Raw genomic sequence first — 19,715 nt, 5'->3', positions numbered from 1 at the left:
GCACTAGTACAGTATATATCCACCTTTCGCAGCAATGCAGGCTGCTATTCTCCCATGAAGACGATAGTAGAGATGCTGGATGTAGTCCTGTGGAACGGCTTGCCATGCCATTTCCACCTGGCGCCTCAGTTGGACCAGCGTTCGTGCTGGAAGTGCAGACCGCGTGAGACGACGCTTCATCCAGTCCCAAACATGCTCAATGGGGGACAGATCCGGAGATCTTGCTGGCCAGGGTAGTTGACTTACACCTTCTAGAGCACGTTGGGTGGCACCGGATACATGCGGACGTGCATTGTCCTGTTGGAACAGCAAGTTCCCTTGCCGGTCTAGGAATGGTAGAACGATGGGTTCGATGACGGTTTGGATGTACCGTGCACTATTCAGTGTCCCCTCGACGATCACCAGAGGTGTACGGCCAGTGTAGGAGATCGCTCCCCACACCATGATGCCGGGTGTTGGCCCTGTGTGCCTCGGTCGTATGCAGTCCTGATTGTGGCGCTCACCTGCACGGCGCCAAACACGCATACGACCATCATTGGCACCAAGGCAGAAGCGACTCTCATCGCTGAAGACGACACGTCTCCATTCGTCCCTCCATTCACGCCTGTCGCGACACCACTGGAGGCGGGCTGCACGATGTTGGTGCGTGAGTGGAAGACGGCCTAACGGTGTGCGGGACCGTAGCCCAGCTTCATGGAGACGGTTGCGAATGGTCCTCGCCGATACCCCAGGAGCAACAGTGTCCCTAATTTGCTGGGAAGTGGCGGTGCGGTCCCCTACGGCACTGCGTAGGATCCTACGGTCTTGGCGTGCATCCGTGCGTCGCTGCGGTCCGGCCCCAGGTCGACGGGCACGTGCACCTTCCGCCGACCACTGGCGACAACATCGATGTACTGTGGAGACCTCACGCTCCACGTGTTGAGCAATGCGGCGGTACGTCCACCCGGCCTCCCGCATGCCCACTATACGCCCTCGCTCAAAGTCCGTCAACTGCACATACGGTTCACGTCCACGCTGTCGCGGCATGCTACCAGTGTTAAAGACTGCGATGGAGCTCCGTATGCCACGGCAATCTGGCTGACACTGACGTCGGCGGTGCACAAATGCTGCGCAGCTAGCGCCATTCGACGGCCAACACCGCGGTTCCTGGTGTGTCCGCTGTGCCGTGCGTGTGATCATTGCTTGTACAGCCCTCTCGCAGTGTCCGGAGCAAGTATGGTGGGTCTGACACACCGGTGTCAATGTGTTCTTTTTTCCATTTCCAGGAGTGTATGAGTATTGAATCCAGAAAATTATAAGACACGCATTATAAATGTCTAAATTCGTACTATTTTGTCGAAGGAATTTCGACTTATGTATTTACTCCCCAAATGACCAAAATATGCAAACATGCATGCATCCTGCATTCGCACGGAAATCCATACACTTATTGTGTACACCAAAACTACCGGTTGATCAAAAAATCAGTATAAATTTGAAAATTTAATAAACCATGGAATAATGTAGATATGAGGTAAAAATTGACACAGATGCTTGGAATGACATGGAGTTTTATTAGAACAAAAAAAAAGTATTGTTAGACGCGTGAAAGATCTTTCGCGCGCGTCGTTTGGTGATGATCGTGTGCTCAGCCGCCACTTTCGTCATGCTTTGCCTTCCAGGCCCCAGACCTCAGTCCGTGCGATTATTGGCTTTGGGGTTACCTGAAGTCGCAAGTGTATTGTGATCGACCGACATCTCTAGGGATGCTGAAAGACAACATCCGACGCCAATGCCTCACCATAACTCCGAACATGCTTTACAGTGCTGCTCACAACATTATTCCTCGACTGCAGCTATTGTTGAGGAATGATGGTGGACAAATTGAGGATTTCCTGTAAAGAACATCATCTTTGGTTTATCTTACTTTGTTATGCTAATTATTGCTATTCTGATCAGATGAAGCACCATCTGTCGGACATTTTTTGAACGTTTGTATTTTTTTTTAGTTCTAATAAAACCCCATGTCATTCCAAGCATGTGTGTCAATTTCTACCTCTCTATCTACATTATTCCGTGATTTATGCCGGCCGCGGTGGTCTAGCGGTTCTAGGCGCTAAAGTCCGGAACCACGCGAATGCCACCTCAATATTTATTGAGGTTAAGATTTGTAAATTGTTTAATTGAGTATGTAAAACTCAGGTGATACGCTTCTTAGGTGACCAGATGGAAAACATAACATGCTCTCCACTTTAGCTAACATAGTATTGTAATTAAAAACCAGAGTGATGAAAATTCGCAAGCGCTACAGTCTGGACCCGCGCGACCGCTGCGGTCGCAGGTTCGAATCCTGCCTCGGGTATGGACGCGTGTGATGTCCTTAGGTTAGTTAGATTTAAGTAGTTCTAAGTTCTAGGGGACTGATGACCTCAGATGTTGAGTCCCATAGTGCTCAGAGGCATTTGAACCGTGGTTTATACTGACTTTTTGATCACTCAGTATTTGACCATAGTATTCTCGAGGTCAAATATCGTCTTGATTGGCCAGCTAGCGTTAGGGTTTCCCCTTCAGTGGACAGCTCACTGCACGCCTGGGAGTGTGACTGTTGGGTACTCACTGATGAGCGCGAGCGCGCGCGTGGCGGTGGGGATCCACCATCGGCTCTTGCTGAGAGGAGGCAGCGACTTGTCAGCCGGCGGGAATTGCCGGATGGTGATGAACTGCAGGATGTGGCGCACCATCAGCCGCAGCTTCTCCACCTCCAACCTGAAAACACGCAGCGGCACGTAGCAGCTACCTACATATACCCCCAAATAAACGATTAAATCCGTGGAACAATAAAATACTACTAACGTTCAATAAGTAATGAAACAATTTTTTTCTCTAGCAGTTTCGGTTGAAAAAGTGAGGAATTTGTTGTGGGACGTCGTGGAATATTCCAGCTTCAGCATTTATAGTTTCATCTACATCTACATCCATACTCCGCAAACCACCTGACGGTGTGTGGCGGAGGGTACCCTGAGTACCTCTATCGGTTCTCCCTTCTATTCCAGTCTCGTATTGTACGTGGAAAGAAGGATTGTCGGTATGCTTCTGTGTGGGCTCTAATCTCTCTGATAATATCCTCATGGTCTCTTCGCGAGATATACGTAGGAGGGAGCAATATACTGCTTGACTCTTCGGTGAAGGTATGTTCTCGAAACTTTAACAAAAGCCCGTACCGAGCTACTGAGCGTCTCTCCTGCAGAGTCTTCCACTGGAGTTTATCTATCATCTCCGTAACGCTTTCGCGATTACTAAATGATCCTGTAACGAAGCGCGCTGCTCTCCGTTGGATCTTCTCTCTCTCTTCTATCAACCCTATCTGGTACGGATCCCACACTGTTGAGCAGTATTCAAGCAGTGGGCGAACAAGCGTACTGTAACCTACTTTCTTTGTTGTCGGATTGCATTTCCTTAGGATTCTTCCAATGAATCTCAGTCTGGCATCTGCTTTACCGACGATCAACTTTATATGATCATTCCATTTTAAATCACTCCTAATGCGTACTCCCAGATAATTTATAGAATTAACTGCTTCCAGTTGCTAACCTGCTATTTTGTAGCTAAATGATAAGCGATCTATCTTTCTATGTATTCGCATCACATTACACTTGTCTACATTGAGATTCAATTGCCATTCCGTGCAACATGCGTCAATTCGCTGCAGATCCTCCTGCATTTCAGTACAATTTTCCATTGTTGCAACCTCTCGATACACCACAGCATCATCTGCAAAAAGCCTCAGTGAACTTCCGATGTCATCCACCAGGTCATTTATGTATATTGTGAATAGCAACGGTCCTATGACACTCCCCTGCGGCACACCTGAAATCACTCTTACTTCGGAAGACTTCTCTCCATTGAGAATGACATGCTGCGTTCTGTTATCTAGGAACTCCTCAATCCAATCACACAATTGATCTGATACTCCGTATGCTCTTACTTTGTTCATTAAACGACTGTGGGGAACTGTGTCAAACGCCTTGCGGAAGTCAAGAAACACGGCATCTACCTGTGAACCCGTGTCTAAGGCCCTCTGAGTCTACGGTACACCGCTGCAAGAAGGGGGGCAAGTTCCTTCGCGTACTCTGTGTAAAATCGAACTGGTATCCCATCAGGACCAGCGGCCTTTCCTCTTTTGAGTGATTTTAATTGTTTCTCTATCCCTCTGTCGTCTATTTCGATATCTACTATTTTGTCAACTGTGCGACAATCTAGAGAAGGAAGCACAGTGCAGTCTTCCTCTTTGAAACAGCTTTAGAAGAAGACATTTAGTATTTCGACCTTTAGTCTGTCATCCTCTGTTTCAGTACCATTTTGGTCACAGAGTGTCTGGACATTTTGTTTTGATCCACCTACCGCTTTGACATAGGACCAAAATTTCTTAGGATTTTCTGCCAAGTCAGTACATAGAACTTTACTTTCGAATTCATTGAAAGCCTCTCGCATAGACCTCCTCACACTACATTTCGCTTCGCGTAATTTTTGTTTGTCTGCAAGGCTTTGGCTATGTTTATGTTTGCTGTGAAGTTCCCTTTGCTTCCGCAGCAGTTTTCTAACTCGGTTGTTGTACCACGGTGGCTCTTTCCCATCTCTTACGATCTTGCTTGGCACATACTCATCTAACGCATATTGTACAATGGTTTTGATCTTTGTCCACTGATCCTCAACACTATCTGTACTTGAGACAAAACTTTTGTGTTGAGCCGTCAGGTACTCTGTAATCTGCTTTTTGTCACTTTTCCTAAACAGAAAAATCTTCCCACCTTTTTTAATATTTCTATTTACGGCTGAAATAATCGATGCAGTAACCGCTATATGATCGCTGATTCCCTGTTCTGCATTAACTGATTCAAATAGTTCGGGTCTGTTTGTCACCAGAAGGTCTAATATTTTATCGCCACGAGTCGGTTCTCTGTTTAACTGCTCAAGGTAGTTTTCAGATAAAGCACTTAAAAATATTTCACTGGATTCTTTGTCCCTGCCACCCGTTATGAACGTTTGTGTCTCCCAGTCTATATCCGGGAAATTAAAATCTCCACCCAGAACTATAACATGGTGGGGAAATCTACTCGAAATATTTTCCAAATTATTCTTCAGGTGCTGAGCCACAACAGCTGCTGAGCCCGGGGGCCTATAGAGACCATGTCTGAGCCTGCTTTAACCGTGACCTTCACCCAAATCATTTCACAATTCGAATCTCCGTCAATTTCCTTCGATACTATTGCACTTCTTATCGCTATGAACACGCCTCCCCCTTCCCTGTCCAGCCTGTCTCTGCGGTATACATTCCAATCTGAGTTTAGGATTTCATTACTGTTTACATGTGGTTTCAGCCAACTTTCTGTCCTTAGTAATATATGGGCGTTGTGACTGTTTATTAATGAGAGCAGTTCTGGGACCTTTCTATAGACGCTCCTGCAGTTAACTATTAGCACATTAATATTGTTATTCCCTGTTGCATTTTGCCTACTCCTGCCTTGCCGCGTCTCAGGAGGCGTCTTGTCGGGCCTAGGGAGGGAATTCTCTAACCTAAAAAAACCCCATGTGCACTCCAAACGTACTCCGCTACCCTCGTAGCCGCTTCCGGCGTGTAGTTCACGCCTGACCTATTCAGGGGGACCCTACATTTCTCCACCCGATAGCGGAGGTCGAGAAATTTGCACCCCAGCTCTCCGCAGAATCGTCTGAGCCTCTGGTTTAAGCCTTCCACTCGGCTCCATACCAGGGGACCGCGATCGATACTACAAATAGTTAGCTCTGATTCCACCCCGCGAGCGAGGCTTTCCGCCTTCACCAACTCCGCCAACCGCCTGTACGAGCTGAGGATGATCTCTGAACCCAGATGGCAGGAGTAATTGATGCCGACATGAGCAACAATTTGCAGTCGGGTGCACCCAGTGCTCTCTATCGCCGCCGGTAGGTCCTCCTCCACATCTCGGATGAGACCCCCCGGCAAGCAGACAGAGTGAACACTGGCCTTCTTCCCCGACCTTTCCGCTATTTCCCTAAGGGGCTCCATCACCGGCCTAACTTTGGAGCTCCCAATAACTAATAAACCCCTCCCCCCGTGTGCCTGCTCAGACCTTGCTGAAGGAGCAGGCACATGTCCACTCACAGGCAGAGCGGGCGATGCCACACGGCCAGCCTCCACATTGACCCTCCGCCTCGTGCGCCGCGAACGCCGCTGAACCCGCCACTCCCCTTGGGGAGAGGATGGCCCAACCGCGCCCGGTACCCGCGAAGATGTCTCGACAGCAGGGACAGTGGGTGAAGCATGTAACACCTGGGGTGTACCATGCGACGCACCAGACTCCCCACTGCCGCTACACTCCGAGGCAGCAGCCTGAAGACGGCTGACCGCGGCTATCAACACGCTCAGCTGTTCGCGAAGAGTGGCCAGCTCCTCCTGCGTCCGTTTCATATGTCGCCATTCCCGTTTGTGCGAGAGGCGTTTGAAAAGTTCGTGCAAAAATAACCCTTTTTTAATGTTTCGCTGTAGTCTTCTTTTAGACTTATACACTCCGTCCAACGCTGTTGTAATTTGAAAGTCCCTTGCAAATAATAGGAATTGTTCAAGTCTGCCAAATAGCTATTAGTTGCTGCAATAACCTCCTCTTTTGAATAAAATGTTTGTCCTGCCAGTCATTTCTTCAAATCGGGGAACAAATAGCAGTCCAAGAGAGCCAATGCTGGAAAGTAGGAGCGTGCTGATGCATTGTTGTGATGAAAAAGGACTCTTTGCGGTCCAATCGTCAGCGTTTTTCTTGCAGCTCGGTTTTCAAACCGTCTAATAACGATGAACAATATCCACCTGTAATAGTTTTAGCCTTTTCCAGATAGTCGATGAGGATTTTCCCTTGTGAATCCTAAAAGATGGTAGCCATAACTTTCTGGCCGAAGGAATGGTCTTCGCCTTTTTTGGTACAGTTTCTCCTTTGGTAACCCATTGTCTAGATTATTGTTTGGTCTCAGGCGTATAGTAATGTATCCATGTTTCATCCCTAGTGACGAAACGACGCTTCAAGTCCTGAACAGCTGCAAACCATCCTTGCAACACTTCACACGATTCCGTTTATGGTCAAGAGTGAGCAATCGCGGAACCCATCCGCAGATAGCTTTCTCGTGTCCAAATGTTTATGCAAAATATTATTTACCCGTTCATTCGAGATGCCCGCAGCACTAGCAATCTCACGCATCCATCACCATATCATGGATTTTATCAATTATTTCTGGAGTCGTAACCTCAACAGGGCGTCCAGAACGTTCAACATCACATGTGCCCATATGGCCACTCTCAAAATTTTGAAACCACTTAATCGAAGGTGGAGAGTCACCGTAATGTTTATAAAGCTTCTCTTTAGTCTCCTGAGGCGTTTTGCCTTGCATAAAGTAATTTTTCATCACCACACGAAATTCTTTTTTGTCATTTTTTGACAATCACTCGACTTCCTTGACTCACACGAATACCAAACACAAAGAAATAAAGCAATATGGCTGAAACTTGGTGTGCATTCTTTCCAAAGATGCTACTAACTAAACATGACCACGATACGCGCCGGTGGTGCCATCTCTCGGATTTTGCACGAACTTTTGAAACACTCCTCGCATTTCATAACAGCTGTAGTCGCCGCAGTGTCTGCTCCTTCTGTCATGCATGCATGTCCAAAGGAGCACTACATCGTTCTTCTTATCCACACAGGCACTGCATTAACGTAACGGAGTGTGATAGTGGTTTCCTGCATTCTCTGTGAAACACCTAAGTGAGAATTTTAGAGGAGTTACGTAGATGTCCGGTGGTTGTAGTTTCATACGTCCCGAGAAGTGGCGGCACTAGACGTTGCCTTCGAAATGGCGCCTTGTCGTTAAAGCCCAAAAGCGCTGTAACAGATATGTATGAATAGATCGCTCGCAGAATCGCAGTTTGGGGGAGGGGGGTGGGTCTTGATCCTCTGTTCCTATTTGAGCTAGGAACATAGGGTAAGAAGTTTTTGGACCAGCTGCCATTCGTGTAGCCGTTCGAACGTTTGTCTTATGTGGCTATGTTACAGTGGATTAAAGAAGGTTAGAACGACGAACAGGAGCTGACGCCCAGGCAGATTGTGCGAATCGATTAATTACTTTTCCCAAATATTTTAGTCGGGCTCAAATTAATGCTCAGCTGATGACACCATTTGCATGTGCAACGTTTGGATATTACGTGCAAAAACTATCACCCTCAAATAACTCCGCAATGGATCGAGATTGTTGGTTGAAATTTGATCTACCGGTGTATTGGACTCTGGTCTAAGGTAAGTTTCTAACCTTTGAAAAAATCTTATTTAGTTTCGGTTTTATTTGCAAAAAACAAGTTTCTCTGGCACGTTTTTGAAGTGCACCGCTTCTATACTTTAAGTTTGTACAAGCCGATTGAAATCTGCACGAATAAAAGTCAAAATGAATTTTTTATGATATAATCTTTATTCATTGTCGACATACGATGGTTTAAATTAGAGAGAAATGTAGTATCTAATAATCGTTCTTACTGGAACTGAATGCACGAAAATGGTTTAAAGTGTTTCATATAAATAAAAATGCATTGTTGTTGTTGTTGTCTTCAGTCCTGAGACTGGTTTGATGCAGCTCTCCATGCTACTCTATCCTGTGCAAGCTGCTTCATCTCCCAGTACCTACTGCAACCTACATCCTTCTGAATCTGCTTAGTGTACTCATCTCTCGGTCTCCCTCTACGATTTTTACCCTCCACGCTGCCCTCCAATGCTAAATTTGTGATCCCTTGATGCCTCAAAACATGTCCTACCAACCGATCCCTTCTTCTAGTCAAGTTGTGCCACAAACTTCTCTTCTCCCCAATCCTATTCAATACCTCCTCATTAGTTACGTGATCTATCCACCTTATCTTTAGTATTCTTCTGTAGCACCACATTTCGAAAGCTTCTCTTCTTGTCCAAACTAGTTATCGTCCATGTTTCACTTCCATACATGGCTACACTCCAAACAAATACTTTCAGAAACGACTTCCTGATGCATAAATCTATATTCGATGTTAACAAATTTCTCTTCTTCAGAAACGCTTTCCTGGCCATTGCCAGTCTACATTTTATATCCTCTCTACTTCGACCATCATCAGTTATTTTACTTCCTAAATAGCAAAACTCCTTTACTACTTTAAGTGTCTCATTTCCTAATCTAATTCCCTCAGCATCACCCGATTTAATTTGACTACATTCCATTATCCTCGTTTTGCTTTTGTTAATGTTCATCTTATATCCTCCTTTCAAGACACTGTCCATTCCGTTCAACTGCTCTTCCAAGTCCTTTGCCGTCTCTGACAGAATTACAATGTCATCGGCGAACCTCAAAGTTTTTACTTCGTCTCCATGAATTTTAAAACCTAGTCCAAATTTTTCATTTGTTTCCTTTACTGCTTGCTCAATATACAGATTGAATAACATCGGGGAGAGGCTACAACCCTGTCTCACTCCTTTCCCAACCACTGCTTCCCTTTCATGCCCCTCGACTCTTATGACTGCCATCTGGTTTCTGTACAGATTATAAATAGCCTTTCGCTCCCTGTATTTTACCCCTGCCACCTTTAGAATTTGAAAAAGAGTATTCCAGTCAACATTGTCAAAAGCTTTCTCTAAGTCTACAAATGCTAGAAACGTAGGTTTGCCTTTTCTTAATCTTTCTTCTAAGATAAGTCGTAAGGTCAGTATTGCCTCACGTGTTCCAACATTTCTACGGAATCCAAAGTGATCCTCCCCGAGGTCTGCATCTACCAGTTTTTCCATTCGTCTGTAAAGAATTCGCGTTAGTATTTTGCAGCCGTGGCTTATTAAACTGATAGTTTGGTAATTTTCACATCTGTTTGCACCTGCTTTCTTTGGGATTGGAATTATTATATTCTTCTTGAAGTCTGAGGGTATTTCGCCTGTCTCATACATCTTGCTCACCAGCTGGTAGAGTTTTGTCATGACTGGCTCTCCCAAGGCCGTCAGTAGTTCTAATGGAAGGTTGTCTACTCCGGGGGCCTTGTTTCGACTCAGGTCTTTCAGTGCTCTGTCAAACTCTTCACGCAGTATCGTATCTCCCATTTCGTCTTCATCTACATCCTCTTCCATTTCCATAATATTGTCCTCAAGTACATCGCCCTTGTATAAACCTTCTATATACTCCTTCCACCTTTCTGCCTTCCCTTCTTTGCTTAGAACTGGGCTGCCATCTGAGCTCTTGATATTCATACACGTGGTTCTCTTCTCTCCAAAGGTCTCTTTAATTTTCCTGTAGGCAGTATCTATCTTTCCCCTAGTGAGATAAGCTTCTACATCCTTACATTTGTCCTCTAGCCATCCCTGTTTAGCCATTTTGCACTTCCTGTCGATCTCATTTTTGAGACGTTTGTATTCCTTTTTGCCTGCTTCATTTACTGCATTTTTATATTTTCTCCTTTCATCAATTAAATTCAATATTTCTTCTGTTACCCAAGGATTTCTAGCAGCCCTCTTCTTTGTACCTACTTTATCATCTGCTGCCTTCACTACTACATCCCTCAGAGCTACCCATTCTTCTTCTACTGTATTTCTTTCCCCTATTCCTGTCAATTGTTCCCTTATGCTCTAACTGAAACTCTGTACAACCTCTGGTTCTTTCAGTTTATCCAGGTCCCATCTCCTTAATTTATCACATTTTTGCAGTTTCTTCAGTTTTAATCTACAGGTCATAACCAATAGATTGTGGTCAGAGTCCACATCTGCCCCTGGAAATGTCTTACAACTTAAAACCTGGTTCCTAAATCTCTGTCTTACCATTATATAATCTATCTGATACCTTTTAGTATCTCCAGGGTTCTTCCACGTATACAACCTTCTTTCATGATTCTTAAACCAAGTGTTAGCTATGATTAAGTTGTGCTCTGTGCAAAATTCTACTAGGCGGCTTCCTCTTTCATTTCTTAGCCCCAATCCATATTCACCTACTATGTTTCCTTCTCTCCCTTTTCCTACACTCGAATTCCAGTCACCCATTACTATTAAATTTTCGTCTCCCTTCACTATCTGAATAATTTCTTTTATTTCATCGTACATTTCTTCAATTTGTTCATCATCTGCAGAGCTAGTTGGCATATAAACTTGTACTACTGTAGTAGGTGTGGGCTTCGTATCTATCTTGGCCACAATAATGCGTTCGCTATGCTGTTTTTAGTAGCTTACCCGCATTCCTATATACCTATTCATTATTAAACCTACTCCTGCATTACCCCTATTTGATTTTGTGTTTATAACCCTGTAGCCACCTGACCAGAAGTCTTGTTCCTCCTGCCACCGAACTTCACTAATTCCCACTATATCTAACTTTAACCTATCCATTTCCCTTTTTAAATTTTCTAACCTACCTGCCCGATTAAGGGATCTGACATTCCACGCTCCGATCCGTAGAACGCCAGTTTTCTTTCTCCTGATAACGACATCCTCCTGAGTAGTCCCCGCCCGGAGATCCGAATGGGGGACTATTTTACCTCCGGAATATTTTACCCAAGAGGATGCCATCATCATTTAATCATACAGTAAAGCTGCATGTCCTCGGGAAAAATTACGGCTGTAGTTTCCCCTTGCTTTCAGCCGTTCGCAGTACCAGCACAGCAAGGCCGTTTTGGTTAATGTTGCAAGGCCAGATCAGTCAATCATCCAGACTGTTGCCCCTGCAACTACTGAAAAGGCTGCTGCCCCTCTTCAGGAACCACACGTTTGTCTGGCCTCTCAACAGATACCCCTCCGTTGTGGTTGCACCTACGGTACGGCCATCTGTATCGCTGAGGCACGCAAGCCTCCCCACCAACGGCAAGGTCCATTGTTCGTGGGGGGAGGATTTAGCATACTATTAACATATTACGTGGTTATCCTTGTGATAGTGTTATTCGGTAAAAACATGTTATTACGCAATGAGATCTTAACAAAATATCGGCCATGTCCTAAGATTGGAAGCTAGATCTAAAGCTAAAGAAATATAGTACATGTCACAAGAAGATCAACTGCTATGGTCTCATTGGTTACGTGATGGGCAAATTATGCAGCAGGCTACGCTTCATGTCTTGTAGAGGAGACTATTAAAACATTCTTTCTCGATGATGTACGTTTTACTTATATACAATATCACTGGTCGGATCCGCGTCCTATTCACTGGGCTACAAACTTTATAGAATCATGTGACAGCACATTGTACGAAAGTACAGGGTGTCCCAGGAGGAATGGTAAATACTCAGAGATGTGAAAAGAACGATCATTGGTAGCAAGGAGGTCCAGTAAACATGCGTTCTAAAGTGCACACTGTAAAGGCTACGAGTACTTCATCTTCGGATCTGTTAAACAAATCTCTTCTACTGTAAGCTCTCCATATTTTGAGGTGTGGTAGTGTGGACCAAAACAAGAAAAAACTATTCAGTAAACGTAGTCTCCACAATGTCTACATTAAGAGCTATGAGCACTTGTTCATCTTCGCTACTGTAAAACGTCTCTCCTACTGAACAAGTACTCACAACTTTAAAGGTATACATTTTAGAGCCCACGTTTAGCAGACAAATTTTCCTTGTTTGGGTCCGAATTATCTTCACCCTAAAGAGCTTGCAGTAGAGAATATTATTACGGTAAAAATGAAAACTCACTTCCAAAGATCGAGCGTCATTGGTATTTTACGTGCAGAAAACACGTTTTTTGTGAGTTTTTTTACGTATGCCACATCTGTGTTCCCAACTTTTGCGAATAGGTTTAAAATTTGTAAAAAGCACTCCGTCGTCAGGCCTAAGAAGCCAATCGGGACCATCCGACCTCCGTATCATCCTCAGCTGTGGGCGCACATAGGAGGGCCGTGTGGTCAGCACACCGCTCTCCCGATCGTTATGATGGTTTTCTTTGACTGGAGCCGCTACTATTCAGTCGAGTAGCTCCTCAATTTTCATCACGAGGCTGAGTGCACCCTGAAAAATGGCAACAGCGTGTGGCGACCGGGGTGGTCGCCAATCCAAGTGCCGGACACGCCCGACAGCGCTTAACTTCGGTCATCTGACGGCAACCGGTGTATCCTCTACGGCGAGGCCGTTGCCCCAAAATTTGTAAGGATGTAGATAAATACATCTAATTAATGGTCGGCCTGTTGTTTTGTGAAACCTTTGTCCTTTACCGGGATAGAAGCAACATGGTTCGAAAGGCAATAAAAAACCATGTACTGATCAGTCGTCGCCTGAGTCAACAAAAATGTACATTACGTTGGTTGTCAAGCTATGGCGGTCTAATGTCAAGACAACGGTAGAGAAAAAGTTGGGAACTGGAATGAAAACTGCTCCTGTCGTAGCACAGAAAAGGTGAATATGTGAATATGTCCTGGGCAGAGTTATGGGTGTAAAAGAAGGGAACTAGACATTTAAATCTAACCCTGCTTCCCCAGCACGATGAGCTCTCCTAGCTGCAAGTTGCTGGCAAAATTGCATCTTGCAATTTATAGGGTAAAGTCCCTGTTTCTGTGTCCAAAATTCAGAAGATTCACCAGCCATGGTAAACTGTATATATCATATAGCTGACCGGACAGGGGGGGGGGGGGGAATTTCTGGTGGTGGATTTGTTTCTGGGGACACACTAAAACAGTTGTTTGATATGTGGGTAGTATGGAGGGCGGGGGGTTGATTTGTACTTAAGGGAACCATTTCTCCCCCAAACCTACCCCGTTAAATGTGTGATGAGAGGTGTAAGAACAGACACAAATTTAGATGCTTATGACGTTTACTTCCTGTCTCAAAATGATGATATCATTTATCATCACTTGTGACAATACAGGACAGGAAACGAAATTCTTCATCGTGATACCGTTCCAGGTGGAGCCGCGCGGGATTAGCCGAGCGGTCTCAGGCGCTGCAGTCATGGACTGTGCGGCTGGTCCCGGTAGTGGAGGCTCGAGTCCTCCCTCGGGCACGGGTGTGTGTGTGTGTTTGTCCTTAGGATAATTTAGGTTAAGTAGTGTGTAAGCTTAGGGACTGAGACCTTAGCAGTTAAGTCCCATAAGATTTCACAAACATTTGAACATTTCGTTCCGGGTGGTGCAGTAATGTCAACATTGTATTCAACTTCCACTCCCCCGTCAGGCTGTGGTTAATCCACAGTGCACAGATTTTCCGGAACTTCAGATGCTGTGTCACGATGGCGTGAACGGTAACGTGACTGATGTCTAACAGGAATCGAATGTCTTCTACCGGCCGGCGTCGATCATTCCTGCTGATGACAGTACCCACCGCAGCACTGAAAGAGGGAATAACAACACGATGAATCTGCCATGGCTCAGTGCTGTCTTTCAATGACACCCAGCGTGCTCGGAATCGTTTATTCCACCCAAAAAACATGCGCACGTGACATAGTGTGTTCGCCTTGCACAGGAGAGGTTTGGGCGTGAATTTCACTTCCTGAAATTCCTTCTGCAGTCAAAAGTCGCGCATCTCGCTGTCCCTCTTTCCCGACCTCCGCAGTGATGTCGGATGCACATACGAGTCACTGGCCTCACGTCGGGCGCGTCTTAACAGACGAATGGCACAGCGGTGGGGAACGTTCACGCTCTTTCTTCCTGATTCGTAATAGATGATAAATGTAAATGTCGTGTGACTAGGGTCTCCCGTTGGGTAGACAGTTCGCCGGGTGCAAATCTTTCGATTTGACGGCAGTTCGGCGACTTGCTCATCGATGGGGATGAAATGATGATGATTTGGACAACACAACACACAGTCCCTGAGCAGAGAATCGAACCCGGGCCCTTAGGATTGACACTCTGTCGCACAGACCACTCAGCTACCGGGATTGTACGCAATAGATGATTGATGATGATCATGTTTGGTTTGTGGGGCACTCAACTGCGCGGTCATCAGCGCCTGTACAAATTCCCAATCGTTGCACAGTCCGATTTTGCCACTTTCACAAATGATGACGAAATGATGAAGACAACACAAACACCCAGTCCCCTGGCATTCGCAATAGATAGCACTTCTATACAAACACGTACCTGCGTTACACACTTCCGTGTCATGCTCGTTATATGGTTTGTATCGTTTCCGTTCGACTGCCCCTTGTTGTTGTTGTGGTCTTCAGTCCTGAGACTGGTTTGATGCAGCTCTCCATGCTACTCTATCCTGTGCAAGCCTCTTCATCTCCCAGTACGTACTGCAGCCTATATCCGTCTGAATCTGCTTAGAGTATTCATCTCTTGGTCTCCCTCTACGATTTTTACCCACCACGCTGCCCTCCAGTACTAAACTGGTGACCCCTTGATGCCTCAGAACATGTCCTACCAACCGATCCCTTCTTCTAGTCAGGTTGTGCCACTAACTCCTTTTCTTCCCAATTCTATTCAATACCTCCTCATTAGTTATGTGCTCTACCAATCTAATCTTCAGCATTCGTCTGAAGCACCACATTTCGAAAGCTTCTATTCTCTTCTTGTCTAAGCTATTAAACGTCCATGTTTCACTTCCATACTAGGCTGCAGTCCATACAAATACTTTCAGAAACGATTTCCTGACACTTTAATCAATACTCGATGTTAACAAATTTCTCTTCTTCAGAAACGCTTTCCTTGCCATTGCCAGTCTACATTTTATATCCTCTCTATTTCAACCATCATCAGTTATTTTTTTCCCCAAATAGCAAAACTCTTTTACTTCTTTAAGTGTCTCATTTCCTAATCTAATTCCCTCAGCATCACCCGACTTAATTCGACTACATTCCATAATCCCCGTTTTGCTTTTGTTGATGTTCATCTTATACCATCCTTTCAAGACACTGTCCATTCTGTTCAACTGCTCTTCCAAGTCCTTTGCTGTCTCTGACAAAATTACAATGTCATCGGCGAACCTCAAAGTTTTTATTTCTTCTCCATGGATTTTAATACCTACTCCGAACTTTTCTTTTGTTTCCTTTACTGCTTGCTCAATATACAGATTGAATAGTATCGAGGAAAGGCTATAACCCTGTCTCACTCCTTTCCCAACCGCTGTTTCCCTTTCATGTTCTGTAGGCAGTATCTATCTTACCCCTCATGAGATAAGCCTCTACATCCTTACATTTGTCCTCTAGCCATCCCTGCTTAGCCATTTTGCACTTCCTGTCAATATCATTTTTGAGACGTTTGTATTCCTTTTTGCCTGCTTCACTTTCTGCATTTTTGTATTTTCTCCTTTCATCAATTAAATTCAATATTTCTTCTGTTGTCCAAGGATTTCTACTAGCCCTCGTCTTTTTACCTATTTGATCCTTTGCTGCCTTCACTATTTCATTCCTCAAAGCTACCCATTTTCTTCTACTGTATTTCTTCCCCCCATTCCTGTCAATTGTTCCCTTATGCTCTCCCTGAAACTCTACAACCTCTGGTTCTTTCAGTTCATCCAGGTCCCATCTCCTTAAATTCCCACCTTTCTTGCAGTTTCTTCAGTTTTAAACTACAGTTCGTTCTTAACCAATAGATTGTGGTCAGAATCCACATCTGCCCCTGAAAATGTCTTATAATTTAAAACCTGGTTCCTAAATCTCTATCTTACCATTATATAATCTATCTGAAACCTTTTAGTATCTCCAGGGTTCTTCCCTGTACACAACCTTCTTTCATGATTCTTGAACCAAGTGTTAGCTATGATTAAGTGATGTTCTGTGCAAAATTCTACAAGGCGGCTTCCGCTTTCATTTCTTAGCCCCAATCCATATTCACCTACTACGTTTCCTTGTCTTCCTTTTCCTACTGTCGAATTCCAGGCACCTATGACTATTACATTTTCATCTCCCTTCACTATCTGAATAATTTCTTTTATCGCCTCATACTTTTCATCAACTTCTTCATCATCTGCAGAGATAGTTCGCATATAAACTTGTACTACTGTAGTAGTCGTGGGCTTCGTGTCTATCTTGGCCACAATAATGCGTTCACTATGCTGTTTTTAGTAGCTTACCCGCACTCCTATTTTTTATTCATTATTAAACCTACTCCTGCATTACCCCTATTTGATTTTGTATTTAGAACCCTGTATTCACCTGACCAAAAGTCTTGTTCCTCCTGCCACCGAACTTCGCTAATTCCCACTATATCTAACTTTAACCTATCCATTTCCCTTTTTAAATTTTCTAACCTACCTGCCCAATTAAGGGATCTGACATTCCACGTTCAGATCCGCTACCCCTTATACTTTCATTTCTATAGAACACTCGCTGTCCGTTGTATCATACATCTACTAGGTTCTATTAGTCAAATATTCCTCGAGCCAATCATATATCTGTATAGATGCTTTGAAAGATTGTGTTTTGTTGTGGTACAGTCGGCAGTGTAGTACAGGCTCGAACACCTTCCGGAAATCCGAGATAACGGAATCTACGTGTTCACCTTCATCTGTTGTTTGCAAGATGTCGTATATTAATAAAATGAGCTGTGTTTCACACGAGTGCCTGATTATACTAGGGTTGCCCAGGAAGTAATGTACTGCATTGTTTTATCAGCCGAAAACAATTGTACGAATGCGATACGTTACTTATGTATTGTTTTAAGTCTCTTGAGTGAGCGCGCCAAGTTTTCGTCACTTCCGACAGATACCGTAGCTGCAGGACAGTTTCAAAATGGTGTCTGTAGGTGACGTACCTTACAAGCAACGTGGCGTCATTGAATTTCTCACTACAGAGAAAGAAACTGTGGAGAATATTCACAAACGTTTGTGCAAAGTCTATGGAGCATCTGCTGTCGACAGAAGTACAGTTAGTCGCTGGTCTTCAGAAGGCGGTTCGCCGGAGCTCCACGATTTGAGCGGTCCGGGAGACCATCCACGGCTGTCACAACTGACATGTTGCAGCGAGCTGATGTTGTCATTCGGGAGAACAGACGGATTACGACTCGGCAGCTGGTGTTGCATCTGTCAATCAGCAAAGGAAGAGTGGATGCTATTATCTGCACCCTTGGATATACAAAAGTGTGTGCAAGATGGGCCCCGCGGTATCTAAAGGTGGATCACAAGTTGCACAGAAAAAAAAATCTTGACTTACTGCTACGTTATGAAGCTGAGGGGGAGGCCTTGTTGTCCCGGATTGTGACAGATGATGAAACCTGGGTTCACCATTTTGAGCCTGAGACAAAACGAGAGTCGAGGAAATGGCCCCATTACCACTCCCCACGGAAGAAGAAAATACAAAAAGCAACTACTTCCGCTGTTAAGGTCATGATCACCGTGTTCTTGGACTGTGAGGGTGTGATTCTCATTGATGTGATGCCAAGAGGTGGTACCATTAATTGAGAAGCATTTGTCAACACATTAACCAAACTCAAGATGCGCTTTCAGTGATTTCTGTGCCACAGCAACCCAGGAGATGTTTTGCTGCAACACGATAACGCTCGGCCCCACACAAGTCTGAGGACTACTGAACACATCGCAAAACAGGGTTGGACAGTGTTACCCCATCCACCCTACAGCCCTGACATAGCCCCCTCAGGCTTCCACTTGTTTGGGCCATTAAAGGATGCCATTCGTGGAAGACATTTTGTGGACGATGAGGAGGGTTTCACACAGTGAAGCACTGGCTCCGCCACCAGGACAACGATTGGTATCGACAGGGCACGCATGACCTTCTTTCGCGCTGGAGGAAGGCCATAGAACGGGTTAGAGATTACATAGAAAAATAGGATGTATGGATAAAACACCATTCTTTCGTGTGTGTAATTCTCATTATGTTCAATAAAGAATTGTTGAAGACAAAAAGATGCGGTACAATCGCGCATCCCTTGAAATCGCTCCAGCCTCTCCGTCGACTGATTTAGACAGAACACACTTTTGCAGTGATGCACTGTGCTTGCTCATTTATACTTCCGGATCCTCAGCTTGACGTTACGCACAACTCTTCTAGCTGGGTGTCAGGCTTGTGATGAAAATTTTCCAGTGCCACCGAGTAATTTCTCGCTTGTCCCCTCGGTGCGGGAATATTCCTCTGATTCTGTTTTACGCTGCAACCACCCCTTCCGCTTTCAATGGGCTATCCGACTTCTTAAATTATTCGACACAGCCGAGTCGCAATCGATTTGCAGCGAGCGTCAATTCCTCCTACTGATGACTCCACTCCGTCTCTAAAAGCAGTTCGTTCTATAATTGTCTGTCTGAAAGCTGCCGTCTCAACTGACGAGCGAGCAACAATTAAGTTCCATCGGAACAACGGGAGAGAGAGAGAGAGAGAGAGAGAGAGAGATAAAGGCGGGCGGAAGTTTTGTCTTGGACAGGCAAACATGCGATGGAACACAACCTGTGACATGCAGAATCCAATATACGAATTTCTTTGTGCTACATTTACCTTTTGTGACCTGTTTGTCGTAGCTATAAATTAAAATAAATACAATTACACTTTTTCCACAGTGTTGTTTATGAAATGCTACCAGTGCCGGAGGATGAATGCTACGTGTTCAGGTCCAGTTAAACTGAAGGCTAGTTGCATTTGCCGTGTGACTGTAATTGCCCATGTTAAAGTGCCTGAAGGTGGACGATTACTCCTCCGAAACTAGTTTTATTTACTTCTGTCTTTAAAGTTAGTGTTATTAAGCTATGAAGCTTCAAAGACACATTTCTTTTAAAATTTTCTGTGATACGGTGTGGCAACTAACCACTCTGGGATAGTCTGTTTCTATATACGGGTCTAGTGTTGCAA

At 44.7% G+C, this 19,715-nt stretch overlaps 1 protein-coding gene across 1 annotated transcript in view; it reads right to left on the bottom strand.

Moving 5' to 3' along the window:
- LOC126311099 (probable E3 ubiquitin-protein ligase HECTD2) overlaps window positions 1–19,715 on the bottom strand; it is a 418,213-nt gene that overhangs the window by 88,303 nt on the left and 310,195 nt on the right. The window contains exon 9 of the mRNA XM_049992125.1: window positions 2,597–2,745. Within this exon, the coding sequence (XP_049848082.1) occupies window positions 2,597–2,745 (149 nt within the window). The remainder of the gene's footprint in view (window positions 1–2,596; window positions 2,746–19,715) is intronic.

Source organism: Schistocerca gregaria, chromosome 1 (assembly GCF_023897955.1).
Source record: "Schistocerca gregaria isolate iqSchGreg1 chromosome 1, iqSchGreg1.2, whole genome shotgun sequence".
In the NCBI taxonomy this organism is placed as follows: domain Eukaryota; kingdom Metazoa; phylum Arthropoda; class Insecta; order Orthoptera; family Acrididae; genus Schistocerca; species Schistocerca gregaria.
This window is presented reverse-complemented; position numbering and strand designations above follow the sequence as displayed.